Raw genomic sequence first — 18,141 nt, forward strand, 5'->3', positions numbered from 1 at the left:
CAGCTTTTACGGCTCGCACTTTTAACCAACCATGAATAACTTTGATAATTGCCGTATTCGTTACTTCGTAATTGGCTCTCGGCGTTTCTTGATAGAATTATTGATAACACTTAAGATTACGTAGTATTACAAAGGACAATATTCACGATGTTCCTGAATAGTTTAACTTTGTAAGCGGCTATTTAAAATATATCGAAAGTTTTAAAAGCTTGTTCCGCGGTAATGCTGTTTGATGAAAGTCAAACTATTGGTATCCAGTACTGATTAAATTTGTACATGTGTGCGTATTTGAGCTATACAAAAGATTAGGTCAGATCTTTACCCTTCCTTGCGGTGATGATGCAAAGACGTTTCGCTTCTTTTGAGAGTTTCGCAATTTCAAAGAAAATACCAACAATCCTTTTACGTTTTTTTTTTGTAGGTTATCTATCTAATCCCTGCACTCAGAAAGGTGGATAACCTTTTCGAGTGAAAGCGTGAGGTCTTCAGCTAAGATTGGGTTTGGTTGGCGTTTTTTATCTAGATTTCACTCTTACGTTCGTAGACTTTTGAGAATGAACTTTTAGAATCTCCTAACCTATGGTTTGACGCGATACTTGGACATCGAGAGACAACTGGCGAACTTCTGTAGTTCATCAACCGTTTTCCTTTTTAAACTCGCCCATAGTCGTCCATAGAGTAGTTACAGACTTCTTAGACACGTCATTGATTTCAACACCCACTTGTTACAGGTAAGTTATTTATCTTACTTAGTGGATCAAAAATTGGAACTTGTAAAGATATAAATACATATCTTTCATGCTGATTAGAATTTTCAAATTGTGTTTGGCCGTTTCGTCCGTACTTTCCTATGTTACTGATGCAACAAAATATGACTGTGACGCGACCCAGTGCAGCCACAATGTCAAGAAATAACTCTCATTCATTTTATTTCCCCACTCGAGTCTAGACTAAAAAGGACCTGGACCTTACCGTTTGAAACTTGAAACCTTGACCACCAATTGCTCTGGCGCTGTGATAGATCCTTTCTCCGTACTCTAGTTTGCATCGCCGTCTCTCGAATAATAAATAATGGCCTCGGAATGCAATAAATTGTGGACGTAACTCTGTCTTTTAGGCTCGCCTGTTTATGTTTGTTATATCGATTACGAAGATCTATGTTTGAAAAGTAGGGTACCCCATTGGTCTAGAGGACATTCAAACTGTTAAGAATCGCAGGAAGGCAGAGGAAGACTTTTGGAAATATCGCAGTCGGAACGTGTAGGGGACTCTCTTCCAATGTGAATATATGTATAGAAAAGTTGTATTAATTACAGACCGACAACTTTCAACCCGTCTTGCCTGCAACTAGATAGCGTAAAGAATCAGCAGTTGTTCTCTGCTCTTTAAAAGTTGAAAAAAACTAAATTTAGCTGCAGAACCCCTAATACTTTCCGAAAACATGCAATGCCTTCTCAATGACACTTAAGTGACATCGTCGTAGACGCATGGGTGGCGCACCCATATAGAATGTCTACATTCACACATAACCTAACTTTATGTTATTCTCTTCTCTTAACCGAACAAATCGAATTGAATTGATTTCAATGGAATGTCATAAAAATCGAAAAGCATTGCATCGTTTGAAATTGGTCGCCATTCGATTGCAATGGATAATATGGAAATGCATACACACCACAACAGAGTTGCATTTGCAGCGGCAAATAAACGAACAACAAGCGAAGGAACGAACGAGGATCTCATGAACGAGTAATGGTAATTGTCTCTAATTGAATCGAATTAAAGGTGCAATTGACAATGTTAACGCAGCGGCAATGCAACGGCGCCAACGCCACTATGGAATTTTGCGAGATGCCATGCGCATGGCTACAATGCGGCAAGCGGCGACAAGCTAAACGACAGAACAGTGCATTTGTTTGTGTATGCTGTGTTATTCATACTTCAAAGATTGATAATTTACATCAATTGAATTGAATTCAAATTATTCGTTCAATCGAATGCGTGATTGAAATTTTTAATTTATGTTCATACATATGCGCAGTAAATTCAATTGTACGAATAGATGCGAGTATGTACATACTTACTATGCTGTGGTGTGAGAAATACAAATGTAAATTGGCAGCAGTGTGTATATTTGTAAATAAATATCTGCATATGTACATTCATGGCATATATGACATTGAGCTAGGCGTATCTTGATTGCTTGCAACTGATTATCTTTTGGGTCATACGTGCCAATAAAATATTCCCCCAAGCCTTGATCTGCATATCTTGAATCTTGACTGATTTTTCATTAATTTTAAATGCATATTTTTAATGTATGTATATGAAATGCATTTGTACATTAGGGTGCACCACTTTCCATACAAAAAAAAAGGCGGCACTGTTTTTCCATCGGAATTGTAAAATCTTTTGTAGTCTAAAACTCCCTCCAAAATATTCCGGCAAAGTATGGAGACTTACTTGCGATTGAGCGATTTGACAATACCTCAAAAAATATGTGACCTGGTCTACAAAAAGGGAGCTTACGTGCGAAAACTAGTTTTCTGTGAAAAAGCTGTTAAAAGTAAGCAACTCGTTTCGTCAGTTTCTCATTATCTCGTTAATTGTTCTCCGCGCATTATTATTTTTGGCCCATAATACGTTTTTCTAGTGTATAATCATGTCTTTATAGCTTATAATTCAATGTATTTTGTTCATTACCAATAAATTATATTTTGTCGTATTTTTACTCTTCTTTCTCTACATTTTTAGTACACTTCTAAGCAAGTTAGGATTTTCTGCTTTTCACCACGTGAAAAAGCATCTAATCTTCCATCCGAATCAACCAAAAAGTGAAAATTGATTTTTTGACACCTAAGCCCCCTTTCCGTAGACCAGATCACATATAGTTTTTTTACAAATAAAATGTGTATAAAAAAATATTTTTATTCCAAAAATTTAACTTCAATAATAAAAGAGTTTAAGCTTCGAAGACCTGCATAAAAATGTTTTAAAATTTTATCAACGGAATCAAAATATGTAATTTGATTTTTTGAGGCATTTTCAAATCTGCCCAGCTTCCGTAAGTCTTAATATTTTTCTGAAATATTTTGGCTGAGGTCTTAAATATAATAAATTTTTTTTAATTCCGCTTCGACAACTGCAACCTTTTTTTGGTGAGGCACCCTAATGTACACTCTAAAAAAATTTTAGAGCAAAATTGCACATAAAATGTTTAAAATTGCATAAATGTGAGCACTTAATGTTTATTAATAGTAAAAACATGTATTTTTACTTCCAAAATGTTTGCAACTTTAAATTGTATAATTTAAACATCTCATGTTCAAAATCAAATCTTGAACATCTGGTTGAAAAATATGTATGAGTGCAAGTCGTAGTAATTTTCTCTTATTTACATATATCTAATTTTTATTTTCACACTCATCTCTTTTTCAGCTTGGTCCTGCTGCTGCGGGAAGAGGTATGTTTTGCTATCAGTGCCCGCCATCGTTGCATCCATGTGGACCGCATCCATCACGTTTGCCTACGCTGGATTATCCGTTTGCTGCTACGCATCCTTGTAAGTTGAACAAATATATATATTTACGGGAAATACACACAATAGTACGGCTCACGTTCATTGATAGGCCAGTTGACAGCTGTCAACTTTCTAACATTCAATTTGACATACAATGCTAATTCCCAGGGAACTAGACAAGTCCCGCCTTACTGCTGTGGGTGAAATGAGTCGAAATATTTATTTAATACCTCAAAATACATAGACCCGCACATTTCTTTGATCAAGAAAACATGGGTGACATATTCTAATTTACATCCAGTTGCGCATTTGTAAGCTCATACCTACTTTACACGCGTCTATATACAACTTTTTCCTCCCATTTCATCCCCTTCCACATGATTATCTCTGTCACTCATCTTATTTGTAGATTATCCGTAATGAAATTAGTAAATAACTGTAAGAGTACAGCGTCTATACTCTAAATAAGCCATTACAACAAAAAAAAGAGCAGCAAAACGTATACGCATAAATTTTGTTAAAATGCGAAAAAAAGGAATATTGAATGAATACTCTCACCCGTTATCAGAGATGAGATAAAAAGCCATTGATAGCGCGCTTGTGTGCTAAACTAATTTCAAACAATTTTCGACGCAAAAGCAAATGGGTAGATAAGCATCTTGAAAACAAAAAGCAAAAAACAATATGTAGGCATATTTTATGCACATAAGTACGGCTATGTATAAGTATACAGGAGGATAGGCAAACGTAGTATAATCTTTATTTTTTCTTGCCACACAGCGAAGTTGGCAAACGCCCAGCTCATCTGCGGCAGCTCACTCCATATGCACTGCTTGAATATCTATCTGCTATCTTTCCAAGTGGCTGTGACTTTCCTCCTCTCATATGTATGCACTGTTTCCTTTCGCTTTGCCATTCGTTGCTTCCCCCTCTCCAACCGACGACCGCCGTGCCATGCATGTCCTTCAAATGCATTAACGAATTATTCTATTAGCCTTTGCGTACTTCATTCAAAGTATCGAATTACCAATAACAGCCACATGCAACCAGCAACTTTTCGCATGCGCAGGGTTACACTTTTTTCCCCGATTTTTGTTTTCACTGCTTTGCTCTTCCGATATTTCGCAATGGCTTTGGCATTCTTTACTTCCTAATAGCCTTCGTTTTATTGGCACTTTTCACATTTGGCTGTCGATTTTCGCTTTTTTGACAGCACATTTTTTGATCTTTTTTGCTTTCTTCTTATATTTTTTTTTTTTTGCTATGCGGCATTCGCGTAAATTGAATCACAAGAATTTGTGTAGCAATCGATTCGATTATGGTTCGAAAATTTTCTGATCAAATTAATGGTCATTGGAGATTCATCAAGTTATTTAATCAAGCATTGCGGCGAAAGTAGTTTGAATGTATTGACAGATGATGATGATGATGGTTTGATGGGTGTACTTTTTTTCTTTTTTAGTTTGAGCAAAGGAGCTAATGGACATGTGGGTATGAGTATGCACATCTAACTTATATGCCTTTATCCTAGGATTAAGCAAAAAATTACACATACTTTATATCACCGCATACGTTTTTTTAATCCTCAATCCTTGTGAATTTAAAGCTCTTTTCCTTAGCTTATCAAATCTCTGATTAACTCTTCTGCGAACGAATAGATAACCTTCTCCTTTTTTGAAGTCAGGTACCTTTGAAGTGGAAAACTCTGATACAGTTCATTTGTATTCAACAATTTAATCCAATGACGACCAAAACTTGCTTTGTGTGTGCAGAGGAGACCTTACTCATCCTCTGCTACCAGCATCGCGACCGGAGTTTAATACTTTCGAAGCTAAACCGTCGGTGTCCAAGCCAGCCAAGCCAAGCCAGCGGAGCCGCTGAATTTTAATTCGCTGCACTATGCCTATATCATTGTAAAGCTCATACAGCTCATCGTTAAATCGTCTGCGGTATTCGCCATCGCCAGCACGCAGAATCTGTCTCTCGAAAACTCCAAGAGCCGCTTTATCAGATGTTTCAGGTCCTCGCCGCCATACTTGAATAGTTCAGCTAGCAGGCTGTCATCTCCAGCAGCCTTGTTGTTTTTCAGCCCCATAATCGCTATTCGTACCTCGTCATAGTCAGACGGTGGAAAATTGACTCCATGATCATCGACCATGATCCTCCACCACCTTCAGTGCTACTGCCATTCAATAGGGTGGCAAAGTGTTACCTCCATAATTTAAGTACGTTGTGGACATTGGTCACTAGGTCGCCATGGTTGTTCTTACGGGAGTTCGCCCTGGTCTTGAAACTTTCCGTAAGTCGTCTAACTCTCTGATAAAATTTTAGAGCGTTTTTTCGGGTGGCCAACATTTTAAGCTCTTCGCGCTCACGTATTTCAGCCTCTCTCTTCTTATTGCGGCAAATACGTCTCTCTTTCTTATTTAGTTCCCTATAACGGTCCCGCATGGCTCGCGTTGCGCCCGATCGCAGCGTGGCCCTGTAGGCGGCAACTTTTTTCTCTGCAGCTTCTTGACATTCCTCATCGCACCAGTTGTTCTTTCGGGCGCGCTGATCTCTACTGACTACTTCGTCGGCGGCGGTGCGTGATGAGCGGGAAATCTGGTTCGACTGTTCGCACATGTCGGTTTGTTGAAGAGTGGTCTCTGAGAGCAGGTATTCGACTCTCATACCGCGAATAAATTGGCCGTGTGTTGTGATTGTAGCAATTCGACGTTAAGCTTTCCTTGCATTTTTGGGCGCACATTTTTTGCTGCACCGAGGCGGATGTTTATCTTGGCTGCAACAATATAGTGGTCCAAGTAGATGTTTGGCCCTCGCATTGCACGTACATACAATACTGGAAACGTGTTTTCTCATCTTTCGATCTGGAAACAACCATGTAGCTTGATATATCTTTTTATGCGGAAACCTAGTACTGTATAATACCATGTTTCGGCCCCGGCGAGGTGGAGGCTGAATCACTCGACAGTGGTGATCCCTTCCCTACGCACCTTGGCATTGAAGTTCCCAAGCATGATTTTGATATCGTGTCGGGGCAGCGTTCGTATGTGCGCTCCAAGCGCTCATAGAAGCTATCCTTGGACACTTCGTCCTTTTCTTATGTCGGCGGAATGGACGCAAATGAGTGAGATGCTGTAGAAGCTCGCTTTGATGCGGATTGTGGCGAGACGTTCGTCCACCGCGGTGAATGACAGTACTCGGTGACGTAGGCTCTATATCACCACAAATCTAACGCCGAATTTGCGCTCTTTTAAGCAGCAACTGTAGTAGACGTCGCAAGGCTCCACGCTTACCCTTCCTTGCCCCGTCCTTTGTCTTTCCGAGGACATCAACAAGCCGGGCAGAGCCACCTCCCCATTAAGGATCCGTACATTCCAGGTGCATACCTTCAAATCAAAGTCCTTTGTACGTTTGCAGTGGTCGTCATCAATAGAAGGGGTCTCATCTGAGGCCTTTTGCTTTTTCATTGGGCGTGGTTTTTACGTGGCGGGACCCAAACCCAGCGCACGCGATATTTTACGCCTTCTCACTTTAGCTCGCACCAAAACGAGTGTTTGGTCGCTACCCAGAGGACGTCGTGGGCTGTGATTTGAAGCATACGAAAAATAATCACTTCTGGCCACTTCCATGTGAATGGCAGTCAGAAGCTTTTCGCACTTACCATACGGAACCATCCTACACATTTCGAGCTTACGTCTTACAGTATTTCAAAATTTTGTGTACGAAAATTTTGATTTAATGGTTTTGCAATCAGTCGCTGTCACCTCTCTCTCGGTGTGTAGCAAAATTACATTTTCTCCAAGGCCAAACTGCACTACTGCATGCCATTATATCCACATTGTCCGCCAACAAGCTACAAAATCGAATTGACTTCGATTTATTCGATTTGAGTTGAGAATTGAGTGTCGCCAAGGTATTGAAATTGCGGCTAAAGGACAACGACACCAAGGAGTGGCAGGCAGCGCGGCGCTGTCAAAGGCAGCAGAGTAAAAATCAATTTATCTTAATTCAGCAATTATCGGCATAACTTTGATTGCAGTGGATGGATGTAAGAATGCGAAGGTGGAAAAATGCCAGACACTTGTAGGGTGTTAATTTTATTGGAATGTGTATACTCATACATAACTATGCAAATTGATGGTTGACAACGGAAGGAGAACCAATCCATATATATACAGTGGCGGCAGAAATAATACAATCGTCTTACTTTGAAGAATTGTGGCTATATTTCTTTGGTTTATTTTATGTTTAATATTTTTTTTATAAAAGCCTGGCTAGATATACAACATATACCATATAAATGCGCTTTTCAAACTTTGAACAAAAAATTATAAAAATTCGACAAATTTTCCAACTTTTTTTATGATTTTTTAGAAAAATTTTTGGTATGCAGTTTTGTAGTGTTAAAGTGTGAGTTTTAAGTGGCTAGAAGATACCGCTGATATTTGACAATTTTTTTTTGTTGACGATGCTAGGCATTCCCTTCTATATAAAAAAATTTTCGAGAAAAAAAATTCTTAAAAATCAACCGTATTTTGTAGTAAATTAAAATTTACACTTTATTATACTAAAACTGAATGGGCTACAAAACTGCTTACCAAAAATTTTTCTAAAAATTCTGAATAAAAAGTTTGAAAATTTGGTGAAAATTTGTCGAATTTTTATAATTTTTGTTCAAAGTTTGAAAAGCGGATTTATATGATGTTTGTTGTATAACTACCTAGGCTTTTATAAAAAAAAAATATTAAACATAAAATATACTAAAGAAATATAGCCAAAACTCTTCAAAGTACGACGAGTCTATAATTTCTGCCGCCAGTGTACATACATACATATGTATTGGTATGCTGACAGCAAAGAAAAATCAATAGCTGCTGCATAAATAATGCATGTTGTAGGTACATATGTGTATGTACTCGTAGTGTTGTAATAAATTACATTGTCGCCAGTGTTGCGCAGTGGGGCGAAAGTTCCAACGTTGCACTGTTGCTGCCAAAAGCAACGTTCAAAATTTGCACAGCGGTTTTTCTTCAAAGCCAAAAAGCGGCTTCCATTGAACTGCACTCAAATCAGAGCAAAGTGATTTTCGGTTACGAAAATCGTTCATTCAAACAAACAATCAAACAAACACTCAATCCTCAATCAATCAATCAGTCAATCAATCAAGCGGCGGCACATCAAGTGCTGCACTCGCGCTGCCAAAAAAAAAATGAAACAATAAACAAATATCAAACCACTACATGCAAATAAGCATCGATTATTTAAGCATCGAACACAAACACCTGAGTCAAATGTGGATCCATGGCTTGATGCCGCCACTGCACTGGTGTGCCGCTGTGAATTTGAGTGAGTGCGCTAAGGCGCGGGCACACGCTGCTGCTCTGTGATTATTGCATCTGTGATTATTGAATTTGCATTGATAAATTTGCATATTTGAGTGCAAATTTCGTCGATTGGATTCGAAATTTCGGTGATGCCATGGTTATGCTATGCCCTGCTATGCTAAACTCTTGCGTCTGTGAAATCGAAAAAGGCACCGCGCACTTATCTACATACCTACATAAATATGTAGCTCGGCGAGTGTTGATTCCATTTTGAGGTGCTAATGATGCCGCCGCCGCTGCCGCCACCATGCCATGCCATGCCATTTGAAAGTGGAGTTGATTTCGGTTTGCGAATAGTGATAGACTAAATAAATACATCTATACTCGCATCCTACTTTTTGGCGGATGTCAGTTATGCCGCCAATAGTTTCGAAATTTATGCGGGGAAATTGCTTTGGTGTTGTGATTTCGGCTGAATTTGTAATTTTGCAAATTTTCATAAAAGCCACCGCCGTCAATTTGCAAATAACGTTGATATGAAATAAGTAGACAAAGCTGTTAGTTGGTAAATGGATATGGGAATTTATTTGCATATCTATGTAGGTATGTATTTTATAAAATATTTATGCTCGTATGGCTATAGGTACCTACAAATCAGTCTAGTGGCTATGGGTTAGTTTAAAAGTTTTGATGTAAAAGCTTCAAAAAGCTTCACGCTTTTAATGCTTGTCGTCAGAAAAGAAAATCGTCGTTTAATAATTACCGTATTTGTGTATAGTTGTTGTTGCAACCTGTTCAATTTAAAGGCAAGTATGCAACCCTCAAGAAAAGCAAAAACTCTATATAAAATGACGTACAAGAAATGGCTAAGAAATTTTCTTGAGCCGCTACGCAGTTCTTAAGAAATTTGCTACGCTTTCTACTACGGTTTTTTTTTTAATTTTTTTGTGAAAAAAGAGCACAAGGAAACGCATGCTTGCAACAGAAATCTATAAAGGCCCGTTCCATTGTTTCTTGAGGAAAGAGTGAGGCAACAGGCTGTGAAGTATAAGATGTCAAAATTCCTTGGACACTCACGAAATAATGGTAATTTTTTTCTTCACTGTTTTCTTGAGAGCTGCATCCTGGCCTTAAATTATTTTCGAATTTTGTTTTACTTCGTATTTGGGATTTATGAAGGGGTCCAGCTTAACTGATCCTCGGTAAGACTGAAAAATTAAATAAGGGTTGCCTATTAGAAAACTAAATTAGATGAAATATTTTTTTTCTTATTTTTGAATAGAGTTTGAAGTAGTAAAAACTGGAATTTACTGTTCATAATTCACTGGAGCCTTCATTTTTCAACAAATTAAATAATTTTTTTTTTTATGAAACTTATCAAATTAGCACAAGGACAGTTGAGACCGATTTTTGAATTTTTGTTTGTTTATATTAAATTTTTTAGTGCAAAGTGCAGAAAAAGTAGCATTTTTTTAAGAAAATCGGTTCTCTTATTACGGTTAATAAATGCTACATAATAAAAACTAGTTGAAAACAATATTAGGAAAAAAAATTCACAAAAGAAAATTTTTAATGTTATAAAAAAATTTTCACCCAAAAAAAAAATAAAAATTTTTGAGTGTGCAATTTATAGAACATAAAATTTTTGTATAATAAAATACAAGTTGTAAGTGGCTAAGAGTTCGGTTGATTTTTCATTTAAACAATAAATAATCAAATTGAGTGAGAAGGCTCCAGTGAATTTTGAACAGTAAATGCCATTTTTGAACCACTCTGCGCTGTCGTTTTATCGTTAGGATCTATGAAGTATCAAATTTAAGGTGAATTAAAAACATTTGCCCGAGTTTGCCCCCTGGTATTCAGTCTTATTTTTGTGACATATGTTAGGATTACAAAGCAAAATTTAGTACATTTTAAAATTTTCAGAAATATTATTGTTTAGAAATTTGGTTCATTTGCATTTGCTAGAAAAAATATAAGAAAATCTGTTTTTGTAAAAAATAAAAAGTAATCGGTACTAAAGTATTTTTTCCCATTTTTTTTGAGGAGGGTTTTAACTGGTAGCGCAGCAAAAATTAAAAAAAAAAAACGTTTACAAAAAAAACGGATTTTGTAATAAGTAGATAACCGGTAACCGCTGTAAAAAATAATAAAAAAGGTTTACTTGGAAATTTATATTTCAAAAGATTAAGAAAATAAATTATAAGAAATGTCAGTAAGTCTTTCTTTTTGAAATATTTTGAAACTACAGAAATTTCCGAAAACCAACCATTGCTCCAATATTTTTACCACCCAAAACTTTATCCAACTAATAACCCTTCCGAATAAAAAAAAGTTTTTAAAATCCCTTCTGTAGATTTGGAACAACATTTTGAAAAATAATCTAATAGGTAATTATTGTGCGTTACATTTATTTGATTGGAGACACGATCTAATTCAAGACGCTGGCTCGCAGGTATTAATTCTGGTTTTGATCGTTCCTAGTATTCTGTATTACCAAGAAGCTCAGAAACCTCGACTATACATACATTGAAATTTGAATGGATTTTATGCAAGCTGAGAAAATCCATAAAGTCTACGAGGCCATTCGATGTTAACTACAACTCTTCCCCCAGCTCTTGTGATTATTTTCGTCAACATTTTGCTAACCGAAATTTGCTTCAAATTAGCCATTTTAATAAAACACATAAGGAAGTGCAGTACGCAAGTTTAAGTTCGGAAATTCTCCAACATAATCACCGCATATTTTAACTGTATAAACATTTTACTTAGCTACTTACAAGATACTTAAGCGATAATAAGATTATTTGACGACTTATGAGCACATTACAGCGAAGATTTTAACTACTAGACAAAATCTAAGCACTTATCTATGTATGTATGTAGGTATGACAGCGCCAACTACTACGAAGTTACTCAACTCTACACACTTAAATTTTTATATACATACGTGCATATGTACATATGTACATAATATCAAACAAATGTACTAATATATAGATATAAGTTTGTGTAAATATATGAAGCTAATTCAGCTCCAAGGCAAAGTAAGCATACGAAGATAATTTGATATACTTAGTAAGTGTTTAAACATATGTACATATGTAGGTACGTATGCCGATGCCATCATAGCTATAGCCAGACCTAAATACGAGTATATGTACATATGTTATGAACGTGCATCTAAATAGCATCGATATTTGATAGTCGTCAGACACGACGTTCTTCATGAAATTACATAAAAGCGCATACACATGTGTGTGCATTAGGGTGGCCCAAAAATGCATGTAAAAACAAGTCAAGTCGGAATTTTTATGCTCTCACCCCCTAAGATTGTTCTATACCGAAAAAAGTATACCCTTATTATACCTTTCATGAGCATGAAATGGTATTATAACTTTGGTCCGATGTTTGTAAGTACCAGAACAAAAAGAGATAGACCCATTAAAATGTATACTTTTATGATCAGAACGTCGAGCTGAGTTGATTTAGCCATGTCCGTCTGTCCGTCTGTCCGTCTGTCTGTCTGTTTGTATGCAATCTAGTCTCTCAGTTTTCGAGATATCCGGATCAAATTTGGTAGGTGGGTGTATTTTTATAATGTATTAATCATTTGTCGGAACCGGAAGAATCGGACCACTATAACATATAGCTCCCATACAACTGATTGTTCAGATATGAGATTTTTCGTTATAACTTCTCCATTTATGCAGCTACGAACATGAAATTTTGCAGCCCTTGCACCCATTATCAACAGAATTCTTACAGTGAAAATTACAAAGATCGGGTCACTATAACCTATAGCTCCCATACAACTGATTGTTCAGATATAAAATTTTTCGTTATATCTCTTCCATTTATATAGCTGGGAACAGGAAATTCCGCACAGTTTTCAATAATTATCAACAGAAAACTTACAGTGAAAATTAAAAAGATCGGATAACTAAAACCTATAGCTCCCATACAACTGATTGTTCAGATATGAGATTTTGCGTTGTAATTCATCCATTTATGTAGCTAGGACCATGAAATTTCGCGCTGTTTTCACTCATTATCAGCAGAAGACTTACAGTGAAAATAACGAAGATCGGGTCACTATAACCTGCAGCCCCCATACAACTGATTGTTCAGATATGAGGTCTTTTATCATATCTCCTCCATTTATGCAGTTAGGAACATGAAATTTCGCACCATTTTCACTCATTAACAGAATACTTACAGTGAAAATAACAAGGATCGGGTGACTACAACATATATCTTCCATACATCTGATTGTTCAGATATGGGATTTTACTGTAAAACTCCTTTATTTGAACAGCTAAAACCGATAAATTTCGTAAGATATTTTATAAATAATAATACAAAGTCTACTGAGAAAATCGTCAAAATCTATGCTGTATAAGCTTTATCTCCTATAGCACTGATTGTTCAGATACCAGTTTTTGCGATATATCTCCTTTATGTAGGAAACTAAACCCAATAAATTGTGTTACCGGTTTACATACCGATCACATAGCAGTGAAAATCACTTAGATTGGTGCCATATAAAGTATATCTTCCATACCTCTGATTGTTTAGATGCGATTTTTTATATAAGTATGTAACTCCTCTATCGATGTATCAAAATCAGTAATCTGTCAAACTAAAATTTGCAGATGTTCATGAAAGGTATGAAGCCTTCGGCATAGCCGAAGACAGCGCTGCTCACTTGTTTTTTATTTTGAAATCAAAATATATTTAGAGGTCGCTCAAAGCGCCCAAAGTTAACCATGTATTTTATATGGGGAAAAACAACTGGTATAGAATAGTTAAAAATCAATATTTTTTACCAGAAAACACTTTTCATCTGCAGGAGATTCCCAATAATAATACCCAATTATTTAGTTAACCATTTTTCATCGCAACTATAATTTATAGGTCCGCCAAAAACCCACAAAAACCCCGAAAAATGCAATGGCGCGACCAATAAAAAATCGTTAGTATTAAAAAATGGTTAAATAAACAATTTGGTATTATTATTGAAAGTCTACTGAAGAGAACCAGAGTTTTCCGTTCGAAAAATATTGATTTTCATTTCTGCGAAAAAATTAATTTTTCCCATATAAAATACATGGAAATCTTTGAGCGCTTTGAGCGACCTCTTAATATTTTTTGATTTCAAATTAAAAATAGGGGTATATAACAATCCTAGGGGGGCGGTCTTTGGACCACCCTAATGTACATACTTACTTACTTACTTACAAACACTTACATTCACTTATGTATTTTCCCCCTTGTCCTGTGCTGTACTCATGCACTTAAGCATGTTTGTAAGCATATTCTCTTCACTTAAGTAAATATTCACCATTCGCCCTTAGGTGTTCTAATGTGATTTCATATTCCAAGCAGCGAATTTGGATTAGATTGCAAGCAGGTGTCTCGTTGTCCTTAAGCTATTTCATAGTGAATATGTTAAGGAGCTGTATAGCGTATGACTATATAATTAAGTTATCTGAAAGCTAGGTTATAATAAGTGTCAAAATAAATATACATACATATAATTTATTAATGGCTATCAAATTTTATGTTTAAGTGTTGGGTGTGATAAAATAATTTCGTAAATGCATAGTGTAATAAAATTAATTGATTCAGTTGACAGATGCATAATTCTGGATCATTTATTTATTTGCAACTTCATTGCGTTTTTTTCTTGGATCAGAAAACCCGCAAAAGTATTTTTTGTAGAGAATTGATTAACAAACAAACTCTCATTTGGCTATTTTGAGAATCTTCTCTGAACGCCACCGGTTTACTCGATGTCAGACGGATGCATCCGCCTTGTACGCTAAAGTTTTCGCTTAGTCTCAACTTTGCACAATTACCTATACGTTCAGTGCCCATGCGTAAAGCACATGTCCCCAAAGGAAACCATACACTCGCATTACCCGGCGTCGACACCCTGAGAGTGCCTTTTCTTGTTAGCTTGACCATAGCTCTGACCATTTTTGCGTGTATCATCCACGAAACGCGGACTTCCAGCCCCTGGTTATCGTAGCCCTAAAAATTTAATATGTGAAGACTTGTTTGTTTGGATTTTGGAATGATTAGCTGCTAAAAGCGTAAAAAGTGCTGGATGTACATTCTTAAATTTCTACGCACAGATAAACCTGGAATCGAAGATAGAACTCTTTTTATTCTAGGAAAATATGTGAGGAGCGTAGTAGCATCTTTATGGAGAGAATGATTAATAAACTTTAACTTATGAACCTTAAGTCACAAAACATAGATATTAAGAAAGTGTGGTTACATTAAATACTAATGTAATGTAAGAATTGGAATATAGATGCAAGGAACTTGACCCCTTCATTACTGTGAGAAACTCCGGTGACTGGTGGCGGCTTGCTAACTCTTTAAAACGCCGTTCTAAGGGGGTGAGTTTTAGCCTGTCACTGCAGGATTTTTACAATCATTTTAAAACTTGGTTGTCTAGTAGTCTCATTTTGAACTCCGCGAGCTCCAGATTGCAAAGGCCTTCATGGCCCCTGGTCAATACCGAATCGGCTATGAATTCTATACGAGTATATCGAAACCTAAGTGGAAGATCGACCTACCTTGGCAGCCAGTTCGAAAATGCCCTATATCAGAAAACTTTTCAAGAACGCACTATTTCAGAATTCGCTTGAAGAACTTCCTATCTCAGAATTTCACTGAAGAACGCCCCATCTCCGCCAAACGCCTTATCTCAGCTGCCGTTTCAAAAACGTCCTGTCTCAGCACATTTTCACTAAATTTTCAAGTAAGATAGGGCGTTCTTGAACCGAATTCTGAGATTGGGCGAAATTTAACCAAATTCTAAGATAGGGTGTTTTTCCATAAAATTCTGAAGTAAGGCGATCTTCAATAAAATTCTTTTCGATTTAAAATTGTCGCTGGGTTGAGGCTTTCCCTAGAACTATTCAACAATTGGCAATCTGTTCAATTTAACTAGTAATGTACACTCAAACTCTGGGCGAAGAAAAATTTTAAGTATGTTTTATTTGTAGATTTTTCATGTGCCTTTGACACAGTTGCACGGAATATGCCTTTCCACAAGTTAGCCCATCTCGATCATTCTAGTCACATTCTACTGACTTTATGCCTAATTTATGAAGATGTATCTAGTCAGGTAAGTTTGGATGAAGTGTTTTCTGATCCGTTTACTGTTAATCAGGGCGCACAGCAAGTTTGTTTGTTGAGTCGAACTCTTTTCTCATTATATATTAATAATCACTTAAGTCACAGCCTCCCTTTCGGTGTAAAAGTTTCTGCCACTATATTAAAAGTTCTTACGACGACGATATCGTGCTTTTAGCAGACTCTGCCGTAGATTTACAGAAAATGATAGACGAGCCTTACGTACGATTTAAGAAAGGCGTGAGTACCAGGTACTCACAAAATTTGTTGTATAAGCATCTGTGGCGGCTTGACAAATCATCAATCAATTATTGAAACATTAGTTTCATTTAATTTTATTCATTTTGCTGGAACGAGTACATTAATTTTTCATAACCACTTCGGGAATAATTCAAATATATTTCAGAATCATTTCGTGACTAATTTCGAAATACCCCCAAAATTAACCCGAACTAGTCAAAAAAATGTCCTGAAATGGTACAGAAAAGTCATGAATTTCTACAGAAATGCTACAGAGCTCTTATGGTAACTATTTTATTAAAAGTTTCAAAAGAAATAAGGATACTTTTTTCAAATAAGTTTTTTGTAAAAATTTCCTCTTAAGATTTATTCGGTTATGATTTGGCAAGCCACGTCGGGTATCTGCTACTAGTTTAATTTCATTAAAATCAAAGTACTCAAACAAATGAAATATTTATTCAAATGAGCTTGTGATTTAAATCTACATTTTTCACCTTTCTAAGCCCATCTGTTTTCCAAAAATATCTTAGATATCACAACTCATTCTCGTCAAATTAACTGACACCAAATAGCACAACCGAATCTATCAAAACCAAGAAGCTTTGCAGCGATGGTATTTTTTCGCACTTCAGGATTGTTCAACAAGATACATAGAGAATAATGCTACATCCATCTGCACAATCATATATATACATGCATACATATGTACGTACGTACCATGAATAAAAATCACAAATCAAGTTGAAATCATTGAAAATCCAGTTTATAAAGAAAGTATCAATTTGCATTCGTAATTCAATTGAATTCAATTTTCGAAAAACTCTTCGTGCAAATCTGTAAGCATTTTGTGTTAACCAAATGACAATTTGTTGTTGTATGCTGACATACAAACATGAATACAGCATGTATCTGCTTATCTCGTACTATGAACTTTTTTCCACACTTAAAATTCAAAGACAAATTTTGCTTAAAAAAAAAAACAACAACAAAAATCAAATAACATCAGGCTTATTGAAATTCCCCAAGGCACTAATGCCAGTGACAATTACAAGCACAACGCAAATAATGTCATGGATAAAGGACACCAAGCATTGGTGACAAACAGCTGAGGCAATTTGCTTTCACTCCTATAGGTAAGTGATATGTATGATATGATATGATATGCAATGCTATTGAGGATATTACAGTGGGGTAATTGTGCTGATGATAAGTTTTTGTTGCTGTGGTTGTTGCTAAATGTGTTATGGTATGCTATTATTGGCGTTGACGGTGATGGTTTGACCTTAGATGTGGCGCTGCCGTTTGAGGTGCCAGAGATAATTTATAGATGGTGCTTTTGTAAATGAGCTCTAGAAGGTTTCTGAATAACACTAAATATTGATGAATTTTAAAAAATGCACTAGTCATACATATACAGGGTGTTCTAAACCACCCGTCCACCCCCTCTAAAATGGAGGAAAATGTTTTTTTATTTAATTTAAAAGTTTCACCTAAAAAATCGGGGATGCTCTATATTTTGGTGATATTAGCGACCTGCGGTTTCGATCGGAAGTGAGTTAAACTGCCCGGAAGTCCTTTTCTTTAATTAGATATACAGGTTTTTACTACAGATTCGGATCTTGAGGATAAAAATACCTAACTTTTGTTCCAAGCTTTTTTTATCGGAAGTGCCTTTTTCAACCTGAAAATGAGCTTCGAACTTCATAGTACCGGCTTAAGGTTTCGACTGAAAGTGTGTTAAACTGATTGCAAGTCCATTTCTTCTTTCCCTTCTCAGTGTCCTCTATTGTCATATTGTTTGCCTTGACCTGAAGAGCTTGTGTTGCGTCGGTGACTGTTTCTAGTCCGAGTACTTTTTCTAACTACCCTGCCTCAAGGGTGTTGCGTTCCCGTCCTTTG

The 18,141-nt window shown here is 36.4% G+C and overlaps 1 protein-coding gene across 1 annotated transcript in view; it reads left to right on the top strand.

Annotated features, from left to right (window-relative positions):
- Positions 1–18,141, top strand: part of LOC118740883 (homeobox protein unc-4 homolog) — a 126,674-nt gene that overhangs the window by 40,286 nt on the left and 68,247 nt on the right. The window contains exon 2 of the mRNA XM_036472620.1: positions 3,439–3,562. Coding sequence (XP_036328513.1) covers positions 3,466–3,562 — 97 coding nt within the window. The 5' untranslated portion in view covers positions 3,439–3,465. The remainder of the gene's footprint in view (positions 1–3,438; positions 3,563–18,141) is intronic.

The sequence above is a fragment of the Rhagoletis pomonella genome, unplaced genomic scaffold (assembly GCF_013731165.1).
Source record: "Rhagoletis pomonella isolate Grant_MI unplaced genomic scaffold, Rhpom_1.0 Rhpom_scaffold_00006, whole genome shotgun sequence".
Lineage (NCBI taxonomy): Eukaryota > Metazoa > Arthropoda > Insecta > Diptera > Tephritidae > Rhagoletis > Rhagoletis pomonella.